Genomic DNA, 14,315 nt, shown 5'->3' on the forward strand with positions numbered 1-14,315 from the left:
TGCTTATAGCTGCTGGCTGAGAGCGCATATAGCTCCTGGCTAAGAGTGCATATAACTCCTGGCTGAGCGTGCATATATCTACTGGCTGAGCGTGCTTATAGCTCCTGGCTGAGCGTGCTTATAGCTCCTGGCTGCGAGTGCATATAGCTCCTGGCTGAGCGTGCATATATCTACTGGCTGAGCGTGCTTATAGCTCCTGGCTGAGCGTGCTTATAGCTCCTGGCTGCGCGTGCATATAGCTCCTGGCTGAGAGCGCATATAGCTCCTGGCTAAGAGTGCATATAACTCCTGGCTGAGCGTGCTTATAGCTGCTGGTTGAGCCTGCTTATAGCTCCTGGTTGAGCGTGTATATAGCTCCTGGTTGAGCATGCTTATAGCTCCTGGCTGAGCGTGCATATAACTCCTGGCTGAGCGTGCATATAGCTCATGGCTGAGCGTGCATATAGCTCCTGGCTGAGTGTGCATATAGCTCCTGGCTGAGCGTGCATATAGCCCCTTTCTGAGCGTGCTTATTTCTCCTGGCTGAGCGTGCTTATAGCTGCTGGTTGAGCCTGCTTATAGCTCCTGATTGAGCGTGTATATAGCTCCTGGTTGAGCGTGCATATAACTCCTGGCTGAGCGTGCTTATAGCTCCTGGCTAAATGTGCATATAGCTCCTGGCTGAGCGTGCTTATAGCTCCTGGCTAAATGTGCATATAGCTCCTGGCTGAGCGTGCTTATAGCTCCTGGTTGAGCCTGCTTATAGCTCCTGGCTGAGCCTGCTTATAGCTCCTGGTTGAGCGTGCATATAGCTCCTGGCTGCGCGTGCTTATAGCTCCTGGCTGAGCGTGCTTATAGCTCCTGGCTGAGCGTGCTTATAGCTCCTGGCTGCGCGTGCTTATAGCTCCTGGCTGAGTGTGCATATAGCTCCTGGCTGAGCGTGCTTATAGCTCCTGGCTGCGCATGCTTATAGCTCCTGGCTGCGCATGCTTATAGCTCCTGGCTGAGCCTGCTTATAGCTCCTGGCTGAGTGTGCATATAGCTCCTGGCTGAGCGTGCTTATAGCTCCTGGCTGAGCGTGCTTATAGCTCCTGGCTGAGCGTGCTTATAGCTCCTGGCTGCGCATGCTTATAGCTCCTGGCTGCGCATGCTTATAGCTCCTGGCTGAGCGTGCTTATAGCTCCTGGCTGAGCGTGCTTATAGCTGCTGGCTGAGAGCGCATATAGCTCCTGGCTAAGAGTGCATATAACTCCTGGCTGAGCGTGCTTATAGCTCCTGGCTGCGCGTGCTTATAGCTCCTGGCTGCGCATGCTTATAGCTCCTGGCTGAGTGTGCTTATAGCTCCTGGCTGAGCGTGCTTATAGCTGCTGGCTGAGAGCGCATATAGCTCCTGGCTAAGAGTGCTTATAGCTCCTGGCTGTGCGTGCTTATAGCTCCTGGCTGAGCGTGCTTATTGCTCTTGGCTGCGCGTGCTTATAGCTCCTGGCTGCGCATGCTTATAGCTCCTGGCTGAGCGTGCTTATAACTCCTGGCTGAGCGTGCTTATAGCTCCTGGCTGCGCGTGCTTATAGCTCCTGGCTGCGCATGCTTATAGCTCCTGGCTGAGTGTGCTTATAGCTCCTGGCTGAGCGTGCTTATAGCTGCTGGCTGAGAGCGCATATAGCTCCTGGCTAAGAGTGCTTATAGCTCCTGGCTGTGCGTGCTTATAGCTCCTGGCTGAGCGTGCTTATTGCTCTTGGCTGAGCGTGCTTATAGCTCCTGGCTGAGTGTGCTTATAGCTCCTGGCTGAGCGTGCTTATAGCTCCTGGCTGAGCGTGCTTATAGCTCCTGGCTGAGCGTGCTTATAGCTCCTGGCTGAGCGTGCTTATAGCTCCTGGCTGAGCCTGCTTATAGCTCCTGGTTGAGCGTGTATATAGCTCCTGGTTGAGCATGCTTATAGCTCCTGGCTGAGCGTGCATATAACTCCTGGCTGAGCGTGCTTATAGCTCCTGGCTGCGCGTGCATATAGCTCCTGGCTGAGAGCGCATATAGCTCCTGGCTAAGAGTGCATATAACTCCTGGCTGAGCGTGCTTATAGCTCCTGGTTGAGCCTGCTTATAGCTCCTGGCTGAGCCTGCTTATAGCTCCTGGTTGAGCGTGTATATAGCTCCTGGTTGAGCATGCTTATAGCTCCTGGCTGAGCGTGCATATAACTCCTGGCTGAGCGTGCATATAGCTCATGGCTGAGCGTGCATATAGCTCCTGGCTGAGTGTGCATATAGCTCCTGGCTGAGCGTGCATATAGCTCCTTTCTGAGCGTGCTTTTAGCTCCTGGCTGAGCAGGCATATAACTCCTAGCAGAGTGAGCATATAGGTCATGGCTGAGCGTGCATATAGCTTATGGCTGAGCGTGCATATAGCTCATGGCTGAGCGTGCATATAGCTCCTGGTTGAGCCTGCATATAGTTCCTGGCTGAGCGTGCTTATAGCTCCTGGCTAAATGTGCATATAGCTCATGACTGAGTGTGCATATAGCTCATGGCTGAGCGTGGATATAGCTCCTGGTTGAGCCTGCATATAGCTCCTGGCTGAGCGTGCTTATAGCTCCTGGCTAAATGTGCATATAGCTTATGGCTGAGTGTGCATATAGCTCCTGGCTGAGCGTGCATATAGCTCCTGGTTGAGCCTGCATATAGCTCCTGGCTGAGCGTGCTTATAGCTCCTGGCTAAATGTGCATATAGCTCCTGGCTGAGCGTGCTTATAGCTCCTGGTTGAGCCTGCTTATAGCTCCTGGCTGAGCCTGCTTATAGCTCCTGGTTGAGCGTGCATATAGCTCCTGGCTGCGCGTGCTTATAGCTCCTGGCTGAGCGTGCCTATAGCTCCTGGCTGAGCGTGCTTATAGCTCCTGGCTGCGCGTGCTTATAGCTCCTGGCTGAGCGTGCTTATAGCTCCTGGCTGAGCGTGCTTATAGCTCCTGGCTGAGCGTGCTTATAGCTCCTGGCTGCGCGTGCATATAGCTCCTGGCTGAGCGTGCATATATCTACTGGCTGAGCGTGCTTATAGCTCCTGGCTGAGCGTGCTTATAGCTCCTGGCTGCGCGTGCATATAGCTCCTGGCTGAGAGCGCATATAGCTCCTGGCTAAGAGTGCATATAACTCCTGGCTGAGCGTGCTTATAGCTGCTGGTTGAGCGTGTATATAGCTCCTGGTTGAGCATGCTTATAGCTCCTGGCTGAGCGTGCATATAACTCCTGGCTGAGCGTGCATATAGCTCCTGGCTGAGTGTGCATATAGCTCCTGGCTGAGCGTGCATATAGCCCCTTTCTGAGCGTGCTTATAGCTCCTGGCTGAGCGTGTATATAACTCCTGGCTGAGTGTGCATATAACTCCTGGCTGAGTGTGCATATAGGTCATGGCTGAGCGTGCATATAGCTTATGGCTGAGCGTACATATAGCTCCTGGTTGAGCCTGCATATAGCTCCTGGCTGAGCGTGCTTATAGCTCCTGGCTAAATGTGCATATAGCTCATGGCTGAGCGTGGATATAGCTCCTTGTTGAGCCTGCATATAGCTCCTGGCTGAGCGTGCTTATAGCTCCTGGCTAAATGTGCATATAGCTTATGGCTGAGCGTGCATATAGCTCCTGGCTGAGCGTGCATATAGCTCCTGGTTGAGCCTGCATATAGCTCCTGGCTGAGCGTGCTTATAGCTCCTGGCTAAATGTGCATATAGCTCCTGGCTGAGCCTGCTTATAGCTCCTGGCTGAGCCTGCTTATAGCTCCTGGTTGAGCGTGCATATAGCTCCTGGTTGAGCATGCTTATAGCTCCTGGCTAAATGTGCATATAGCTCCTGGCTGAGCCTGCTTATAGCTCCTGGTTGAGCGTGCATATAGCTCCTGCTTGAGCATGCTTATAGCTCCTGGCTGAGCGTGCATATAACTCCTGGCTGAGCGTCCATATAGCTCATGGCTGAGCGTGCATATAACTCCTGGCTGAGCGTGCATATAGCTCATGGCTGAGCGTGCATATAACTCCTGGCTGAGCGTGCATATAGCTCATGGCTGAGCGTGCATATAACTCCTGGCTGAGCGTGCATATAGCTCATGGCTGAGCGTGCATATAGCTCATGGCTGAGCGTGCATATAGCTCCTGGCTGAGCGTGCTTATAGCTCCTGGCTGAGCGTGCTTATAGCTCCTGGCTAAATGTGCATATAGCTCCTGGCTGAGCATGCTTATAGCTCCTGGTTGAGCGTGCATATAGCTCCTGGTTAGGCTTTCTAATAAATCCTTACTCTAGATATTTAAAAAATCTTTCCATTTTCACAGGTTAGGGCTTCATAGGCTGACACTTACAGTCTGTAGATAGCACTTTTCTGCAGTCATCGCATTATCTTTATGTGGCGGTTTACAATAACACATAACAGCCATACATTGATAACATAGGATCCACCATTCATAATAGTGATGTCTGATGCCACAGCTTAATTCCCCCTGTCCCTGCACAATACCATCTGCACAGATCAAAGCCAAGAAATCTTTTCCTTAGAAGTCAAAGAGTCAAAACCGGTCTATTGCTGTCTTCAGTCCATTCGTCTGCTATAAAGCATATTTCTAAATGCTGTTAACAGAAATTCAGTTAGTCAGGTAAGTGCTCAACTGGAACTGAAGAGACTGAAGATTTATAGCAATTGAGGGAGGAGAATTGCAAGGATACATGAGGAGCAAGACAGTCACAGTATTGGTGCGGACACAGTATGTGGATTTGGGGGTGTGGGGATAGGTGCAGACACAGTATGGGTAGTTCGGAGGGATTTGTGTGGACACGCTATAAGGACCGGAGTGGGAACTGGTGCGGACACAGTATGATGAGTAAGGAGGATTGTTGCAGACACACTATGAGGAGTGGAGAGGATTAGTGCAGACAGTATGAGGAGTGGAGAGGATTAGTGCAGACACAGTATGAGGAGTGACGGGTTTGTGTGTATGCAGTGTCAGTAGTCGGAGGGATTAGTGCAAACACAGTATGAGGACTGGGGGGTTTAGTGCAAACACTGTATGAAGATATGAAGAGTGGTGGTATTAGTACAGACACAGTATGAGGAGTGTGAGGAATTAGTGCAGACCCAGTATGAGGAGTGTGAGGAATTAGTGCAGACACAGTATGAGGAGTGTGAGGAATTAGTGCAGACACAGTATGAGGAGTGTGAGGAATTAGTGCAGACACAGTATGAGGAGTGGGAGGATTAGTGCAGACATGGTATGTGGAGTGGGGGATTAGTGCACACACAATTTGAGGAGTGGTGGTATTAGTACAGACACAGTATGAGGAGTGGGAGGAATTAGTGCAGACACAGTATAAGGAACCGGGGGGATTGGTGCAGACATGGTATGTGGAGTGGGGGACTAGTGCAGACATGGTATGAGGAGTGGGGGATTAGTGTGGATAAACTGAAGAGTGAGGATATTAGAACAGACACAGAGTGAGAAGTGGGAAAAATTAGTGATGTAAAATTGTGATGAAAGTCAGCAGTCTCTCTATGCAACTTCAGACTTCTGAATCGACAATGAGAGCAAGGTGTCATGCAACCGCAAGCATGCGATTTACTTACATGTTGTTACATGCCCACTTGACATGCGTGGCACATCACTCAATACAAGTGAATTGAGCAAGGCTGGACACATCTAGTTGGAATGTGGCCGGAAGTTTGCAGATCGCGTACTTGCACTCACATGACCATCCACTCTTGCTGCCGGTGGCAGAGGATCCTGACTGCAGATTTTCATCATAAACCTGGACAACGCTTTTACATATAACATTAAGCACTGTAACATGCCCAATACTAGCAGCATGTACTATGCTCATGACATATGATGTACTGGTATGTCATATGCCGGCTCCCTGTCCTTGATGAGGGGTCTTGCAGGCTGAACCCTCTTCTTTCCTGGCAAATGATGGCTGATTGAATCCACAGAGTGGAGCTCCGCCTACGGTTTTCAACCTGTTAAATCCCGCTGTCTTATGTTTGACAGCGGCATTTAACATGTGCCGACAGGATTGTGTGTCATTTCACATGTCCATCGTCACGCCTGTGAGGTGTTCACAAGGCACCAATGGGCTTCATGACAGCCGGGGGTCTGCTGAAGACCCCCATACCTATCTTTATGATCTTCCTGTGAAAGATGGCTTTTAGCTGGTGTTCATAGGAGACAGTGATTTTATCTATACATAGCACTGCTGTGAATAGTACAAGCATTCTGATTGCAGCTTCAAGTCCCCTAAGGGACCATTAAATACAGTTATTTAAGTTTCGGAACAAAGCTGCAATGATTGCAACACCCGGGGATTAAAGTGCTGGTCCATTAGCCGCATTCCTGCTCATTGTCCTGCGGCTGTTTAGGAATTCCTAGGTTTACATATTGCGTTAAACCCCCCGATGTCACTCTGACATCATTGTAGGGTGTTCTCAGAGTGGCAGCACACCTTCATGTGTGTCCCATGTCTCCTGCCATTACTGCTGGTGAAGGATTGTACATGTATCCTGCCCAATGCTCGGGGCGTCCTTGTATAGTAGTCGTGTATCACTTTCATCAGTCCATGCTTCCATCTCCCCTGCACAGGTTGTCATCAGAGGACGGCGAAGAAGCGTCCGCATATTTGTACGACAGTGATGCTTCATACGATGATGTGAGTCTGTCGTCTCGCCCGGGAGGAGAGATGGATCTTCTTGGAGAGATCTTGGATTCGCTAAGTACACACAGCTCTGATCCCGGAGGAGGCCGCCTCACCGCTGCTAAGAGTCTGGACTTCTTCCGCTCTGTGGAGGATCTGGACTATAAGGTTACGGTATGTCCCTAATCTCTGCTCCTCTTTCTGTCTGTATTCCTCCATTTTATCATCCAAATACAGAGATTTGACATTTAATCCTTGTTTTATACATACAAATTCAGTAGTCGAATAGACTCTTTATTGAGCCCCAAGGCGCACTTCTAGAATTCTAGACTCCCTTTTACCAAGGCCCCTTTGCCTCAGTACATGTGTGCCGGTTGCGGAATAATGTCCTTTCTCCCAGTCTCTGGTGCCTTAGGAAGAAGCTGTGCGTGCGCTGAGTTCCTTGTGAGGTTGCAGTAGGCTTCTTCTATAGAAAAGTCAGTGTAACGGAGTAGAGCTGCAGTGTAAAGAATAGAGAAGAGACAGAGCAGCCGCAGAGCACCAGAAAAACAGGAGGTGGACTAGACAAGACAGTAATACTGAAGTCACTGAATTATAGCTGCGCCATGGGCCATAGCGGAAAAGCGGCCAGCACTGAAGAGCAAAAATAGCTGGGTAGCGCTATCTGAAGGTAGACTAGCATAAACATGTAGGATGATGCTTAACATGGCTGTGCCACAAACAAAAGTACATTTAATCAATAGGTCTTGGAATCATAATAATTTTCGCAATTGGATGTGTTTAACTAAAATGTTCCTGTGCTGAGATAATCTTATAAATGTCCCCTGCTGTGTACTGTGTAATGGCCGTGTCTGACCGTACAGGAACATGGTCTGATCATACTACAGCTCCTGGGCAGGGGGGAAGGAAAAGAGTATACAGACAGGACAGCACAGGATCACAGCCGATTCTTTTTTAAGTATAACATTGCTAAAAAAAACTGGTAGGAAAATGTTTTAATCACAAAAAGAATCAGCTGTGATCCTGTGCTGTCCTGTCTGTATTCTCTCTTTTGCGTCCCCCCCTGCCCTTGAGCTGTGGTATGATCACATCATGTTCCTGCACGGTCAGACACAGCCATTACACAGAACACAGCAGGGGACATTTATAAGATTATCTCAGCACAGGGACATTTTATTTAAACACATCCAATTGTGAAAATTATTATTATTACAAGACCTATTGATTAAATGTACGTTTGTTCATGGGTAACCCCCCTTTAAAGAGGTCATCCGGGGCTCTTGTTTTTTTTCTCTATGGGTCTGATAACTTACCGGCAGGTATTTGCTAATTAGCTGCCTGTTCTGCCCTGTGACAATATCTCTCGGCTCAGGCCGGGATTCTGCTGCCTCCTGTGACCCCGCATCAGTAGAGAAGCTCGGGGTGTCACTGCCGATCTCATGCTGATTGACAGCCACAGCCAACTTCCCCCAGTTAGATGGTGAAGTTGCGGGAGGTGGGCGGCTGTCAATCAGTATGATGTCAGCAGTGACGCCCCGTCGACAGAGCAGAGGGGAAGAGAAGGCGTTCTCTGTCGATATGATGTCACAGGAAGCGGGAGACTCATCAGATGGATCTGTGGGTGACTGCTCTGATCTGGAGGAGATTGTCACAGGCAGCACAGACTTACCTGCCGATAAGTGCTTAGCCCCACAGGGACATAAAATAAAAGTCCCGGATTCCAGATAACCCCTTTAAATTTGCTTTAAGGATATCGTATCATGTCCATTTGCTGATGATGTATGGATGTGCAGTCAGTTCTGTTACTGGCCGGTTTACAAATATGGATATAGCTAAGTGTGTATACAGTGTGTAACCATTTTTTATCCGCACAGTCGATGCTTGCCATAGTTTCCGACTTTCATTGTTGCGTTGATGTTTTTTTCATGCATTCAATTTGTTGGACTTGATATTAGCAAACCAAATCTAAATCATTGAGTGTGGATGAAAAAACCTATACCAAAGGTAGGCAAGTTTGGATGACTATTCCCATGGCTCCCCATCCCAGCATGTTTTCCAAATGTTCACCCTATATACATTTTTTTAAGCATATATTTTAATACTGAACATTGTATTGTTTTGATATTCTTTGGTTGATGTTTCATAAACTATTGTCATTATCCATCTCTCTTTTTTCTTATGATTGCTGATCTTTGATTTTATCAATTTAATGTATGAGCAAATAAAACAAACCCAGGGCACAGTTAGATTTTCCCAGTTATTCCCTGAGGATTATTCTTACATTTGTGTAAGCGCAATAGTTTTATGAGATTACTCTGCTTGTATGATGACGTCCATACAGCATGATGCAGCCGCAACTCTACCACTGCATTAATATAAGAGTTGTGCTCGGGAAAGGGGCAGAGCCCAGGAATCAGAAGACCTGGAATCCCATGACCATAAGAAAGGATAACCAGGATGCTTTATTGATCGGAGGTATAAATTTTACCTCTGGTCACTGGCGCAGGCAGATGGGACTACTGCTCCCATCAGCCTACGCCTGCTGCGGCTAATAACAGCGAGAGCAGGCAGTGGCTGATGGGAGTATTCATCAGCCAGCGCCTGCACTGTAAATAAATAATTTAGAAAAAACAGTGTGGGTTCCTCTGTATTTTTGATAACCAACCAGGCAAAACTGGTATCTGGGGGCTGCAACCCACAGCTGTCAGCATTAGCAAGGCACCGGCCAAGAATAAAAAGGTCCCCATGCTGTTTTTTAAATTACCGTAGTTAAATAAATAGACGGCGTGGGGTGCCCCCTATTTTTTTACAACCAGCCTCGATAAATCTGACAGCTGGGGGCTGGTAAGAGGCCATGGATATTGACCCCCAGCCTAAAAATAGCAGCCACCCAGAAAAGGCACATCTATTAGATGCGCCACATCTGGCGCTTTGCCCAGCTCTTCCTTTATTAGAAATAAGACAAAGCATAGTCTTCCTTTTTTTATTTAAAACTAAGAAATACAGTTATACTCACCTAATGCCCATTCCATTGAATCCCTTGTATCCTGTAATAAAACAAAAGTAAAAAACAAGATGCTGTAATCCATGTCTGGTGATAAATAGTTTTCAACCTAGACGGTGCCAAGATGCGACCGTCCAGGCTGAAAACTGCATTGCCAGCTGGGATAAACTGCAGAGACCTTCCTCCGGTGTGAGGTGAGTTCACCGCAGTTCACCATAAGAATTTCACTGCGGTGAATTTGAACTGCTGTAAACTCGCCTCTGTCCATCTATATTGGGTATGACATCCTTGTGGCTTTCCTACCTGTTACTTTTAGCACGGTAGAATGATGGCCATAATATCTTGTTAAAGGGATCCTGTCACCCCCAAAATCCAAGATGAGCTAAGCCCACCAGCATCAGGGGCTTATCTACAGCATTCTGTAATGCTGTAGATAAGCCCCGATGTATCCTGAAAGATGAGAAAAAGGTTAGATTATACTCACCCAGGGGCGGTCCTGCTGCGTCCGGGCCTCCCATTTTCATAGGATGACGTCCTCTTTTTGTATTCACGCTGCGGCTCCGGCGCAGGCGTACTTTGTCTGCCCTGTTGAGGGCAGAGCAAAGTACTGCATTGCGCAGGCGCCGGGCCTCTCTGACCTTTCCCGGAACCTGCGCACTTCAGTACTTTGCGCTGTCCTCAACAGGGCAGACAAAGTACGCCTGCGCCGGAGCCGCGGCGTGAAGACAAAAAGAGGACGTCATCGTAAGAAGATGGGAGGCCCGGGACAGGACCCGCGATGCCCATCGGACAGGACCGCCCCTGGGTGAGTATAATCTAACCTCTTTTTGTCATCTTTCAGGATACATCGGGGGCTTATCTACAGCATTACAGAATGCTGTAAATAAGCCCGTGATGCCGGTGGGCTTAGCTCAGCTTGGATTTTGGGGGTGACAGGTTCCCTTTAATCCTTCATGATAATTAATGCCTTCATCTTGATTTGTATGTTTTGGAGTTCCTCACCATTTTTAGGGACCCATATTTGATCGTTTAACAACATTGGGTTTTTGTCATCCCCAGAAAAAGCCAAATACTCCCAGTGAGAACAACCTGACATCACTATGCCTGGATTCTGGACAAAATTGGAATTATGGCCAGGATGACAGTGTCCTTTACAGAAAACCTGTCTCTACCACCACCTACCAACAAAAAAGAGGGGAGGCATCTGGCAAAGACTTCGACAGACGCAGATCAGAATTTCCCAAAATGGTTCTCCATGAGATGGCAGTGCCTGGAACAACTGGACGTCCCACTTCTCTTTTCTGCAGACCAGATGAGGGAGCAGTATACAGCATCAAGATATCCAATGATGAGCTTCCATATAAGAGTTTAGATACTCACGTGCCATGGGAAAAAGAGGACATTGAGTCAAACGGTGATCAAAGTCCAAATAGTCCTCTCGAACATCTTTCCTGTCTTTGAGGTTATTTGTTTCAGAATAATTGTGAAAGTTAGAAGAAGGGGAATTGAAATGTCCCTGGTATAACTACTGTGTCACAAAGTGTCCTAGATGAATCATTTCAGTCCACCGGGAGGAATCCATTGTATTTCTGTTACACGTGACCATTTCACAGACTTGTCAGTTCCTTTTCATCTCATTCTCTGTCCGTGGGTCTGCACTGTGGAGTGGATGCTTCGGTTACGTAGAATTATGTCAGAAGCTTTTCTGTCTGCTCTAGCTTTGGTGTGTGCTATTACGTCACTTTATTCCACCTGGTAGTAAACGGGTTGTTTCTTGCGATGAGCTATGATGACGTGTCAATCAGTGATATCTCTGGGAGCTTCAGAAACCTACACGCTCCATCTCACAATATGGCCACTTCTCCACCGAGACCGACATGTTCTCATGATCAATTGATCTTCTGAACCCCAACAATTTTGAATCATATTATAGAATAATTTGCCACATAAACTGACTGTGGAAACAGCTCTACAAGGCCACAAAAGTTAAGATATAATTATTTTATTATGTTGTGGTACGGTATTTCAAAGGTACTTTTTTTTTATTGCTATTATTTTAATTTGCAGCTTTCTTGTGTACACGTGGGTACGAGGACAAGCAAATCTGTGCATTCAGATAACAACCAGCCACACATGCAGGTTACTCACTTGTTAAATGTGATTTTCCTTTCCCATGCCTGATGGAAATCCACCTGTTATTCACACAGTGGGTCTGATTTATTGTATGGGTAATCTGGGATATAACATTTTATTTAGCTTTCTAATTCTAACATAATAAGATGAATTTAAAATTCAATGTTTGTTAAAAAATGTTCTCCCTCCTTCTGGCGCCCATTTAGCTGGGCACTCCTACTTTACAGCAATGTCCTGTCCATATATCTCCCCACTACAGAGGGGCTTTGGTGTGGCCACATCTTTCTCTGCGGCTGCCATGTGTGACGCAGCCCCAGTTAGGAAAGCTTCTCTGTGCAATGTGCAGATAATAATGACAGGGGGTAATGCACGACTTGGGCATCACCGCACAGTTTCCCTGCGCAGCCATTAGTTCAATGGCTGCTGGAGGGGAGGCTAAAGGAAATATTTAATAAACTTGATATTACAAGGGTCTGCTATTCTTTAATAATGAAAAAGACAATAAAAATAGCACTTTTCCATTGTCTGGATGCCAGTTTTCCCAGGCCTCTCATACAGTCATCTGGTCTGAACATCTGGGGCAAGCCGCTAAACCGTTCTGGGCTTATGGAAGCAAGAGGTCTCTGGTATCAGACCCAAAAGTGGCATCAGCCACTGGAAGGACTGACCTCCGGCTTAGTGATTTCCTTCTGGTTCACTGACTAGAGGATTCTGGCCTACGGGTTCACAATTCCAGAACATCCAAAATCAACATCCCCATCATCACACACACACTGGACCTCTGAGGGTCAGACCTCCTAGAATGACCCCTATGTCTTTTTTTTTTTTCCAAGCAAAGGGATTGTGGCCTCCTGGTAAAATCCAGGCAAGCTGCTTACATGAGAATCAGAGCGATGTATGGGCTCTAAAAGATTTACCCATGATGAAACTGAGAAACCTTGAGAGGAGTGGCGTGAAAATAATAGAAAGTGTGTAAGCTGTAGGGGGAGTGGAGTCTGGATAATGAAAAAGTACTAATGAGATATAACTTAATGCTGTTTAATGAAACACTTCCACAAGACTTTGTATTGCCTACTCCTGCGCAAATGTATGTGAAATGCAGTGTAAGTGCGATAATATTCCCGCCAATCGCCGTCTTCCCTGGTTTCCAGCACCGCTCAGGTCCTCTTCTCACTCACGAGACTTGCCATATCACACAGTGTAAGTCTGTGAAGCCTCGTTCTAGAGCTACATAGCCTTACGTTATAAACCCACTTTCAGCCCTCACATAGATCCCAGTATAATCCGGGGAGTGGAATAGAGTGGTAAGAAGAGGACAGGAGCGGTGCTGTAAGATGGTGAACGATGAGAATATTACCCCACTTATGCCGCACTACATACACATTTATACAATTTTAGGTAATAAAAAGTTTTGTGGGAGTAAAAAAAAAAAAATCAAGCTTTGTGCAACTAATCAGAGCTTAGCCTTCATTTCTTAAAAATGAAATGAAACATGGTCTTCGATCAGTTGTTATTGGTAACAGTTTTTCTATTGAACCATTTTGATATATTAAAGGGAACCTGTCACCCCCCCCAGGCGTTAGTAACTAATAGAGCCATCTTGTGCAGCACTAATGCTGCATTCTGACAAGGTGGCTCTTTTAGTTTGGGTCCCTGGCACTGCTGAAATAATCACTTTTGAAGTTTGTCCCTCATACCTGTGAAATTGTCCAGGGGCAGGTCTTTCCCCCTAATCCAGACGCCTCCCAGCCGTCACTCATGGCCTCTGCGCGACGGGCGCCGCCTCCTCTTCCTTCATCAGCATCCCCGGCGCCTGTGCTGTAAGTTCGAAGGGCAGTGCAACTGCGCATGCCCGAAAAAAAAATAACAGCGCAGGTGCCGGGGACGATATTGAAGGAAGAGGAGGCGGCGCCCGTCGCGCAGAGGCCATGATTGACGGCTGGGAGGTGTCTGGAACCAAGTCTTACAGCAGTGGCAGGAACAAAAACTAAAAGAGCCACTTTGTCAGAATGCAGCATTACTGCTGCACAAGGTGGCTCCTTTAGTTACAAACGCCTGGGGGGGGAGGGGGTGACAGGTTCTCTTTAAGAAAAAATATATTAAAAAGTCAGCTCACCCATCTATCGGTCCCAGTAGCCAAGCACGGAAGCTGCAGTGTAGCAGGAACAAGTGAATCATGAAGATATAATCCAGGTCAGAAAGGTCCATAAAAAAAAATTAAATCTTTATTAGAAAAATATCTTTCAGAAAAAAGTTACATATCTTAAACAACCTCCATATTGGAATGTAATGTGGGCAGACGCGTTTCGAACAACAGTTCTTAGTCTTTGACAAAATTTTGCTCAAGTTCCCAACTGGACTAAAAATACTGGCATAATGTACATCTCCGCTTGTCATGAATTACATGAGCAGTGGGGTCACACCTCCCACCCCTGCTCCCCACATTTGGGAGAAACTGGTTTGAAAACCCCACAAGTGGCTACATTTTTGCACAACTCTAAAGTTATACCAAAGCTGTGCAATTTTCGAAAGCAACTTATTCAAAATTCTG

The 14,315-nt window shown here is 47.1% G+C and overlaps 1 protein-coding gene across 5 annotated transcripts in view; it reads left to right on the forward strand.

The window, feature by feature from the left end:
* The window catches only part of DENND1B (DENN domain containing 1B), a 270,360-nt gene extending 258,111 nt beyond the window's left edge, over positions 1-12,249 (forward strand). For 2 of the 5 annotated variants that reach the window (XM_069737358.1, XM_069737359.1), the window contains exons 21-22: positions 6,576-6,801; positions 10,691-11,237. In XM_069737358.1, the coding sequence (XP_069593459.1) occupies positions 6,576-6,801; positions 10,691-11,092 (628 nt within the window). In that variant the 3' untranslated portion in view covers positions 11,093-11,237. Of the gene's footprint in view, positions 1-6,575; positions 6,802-8,582; positions 8,632-10,690 lie in introns of all 5 variants that reach the window. The other 3 variants (XM_069737361.1, XM_069737360.1, XM_069737357.1) reach the window with 3 other exon arrangements.
* The last annotated feature ends 2,066 nt before the right edge of the window (positions 12,250-14,315 follow it).

The sequence above is a fragment of the Ranitomeya imitator genome, chromosome 8 (assembly GCF_032444005.1).
Source record: "Ranitomeya imitator isolate aRanImi1 chromosome 8, aRanImi1.pri, whole genome shotgun sequence".
Taxonomy (NCBI): Eukaryota; Metazoa; Chordata; class Amphibia; order Anura; family Dendrobatidae; genus Ranitomeya; species Ranitomeya imitator.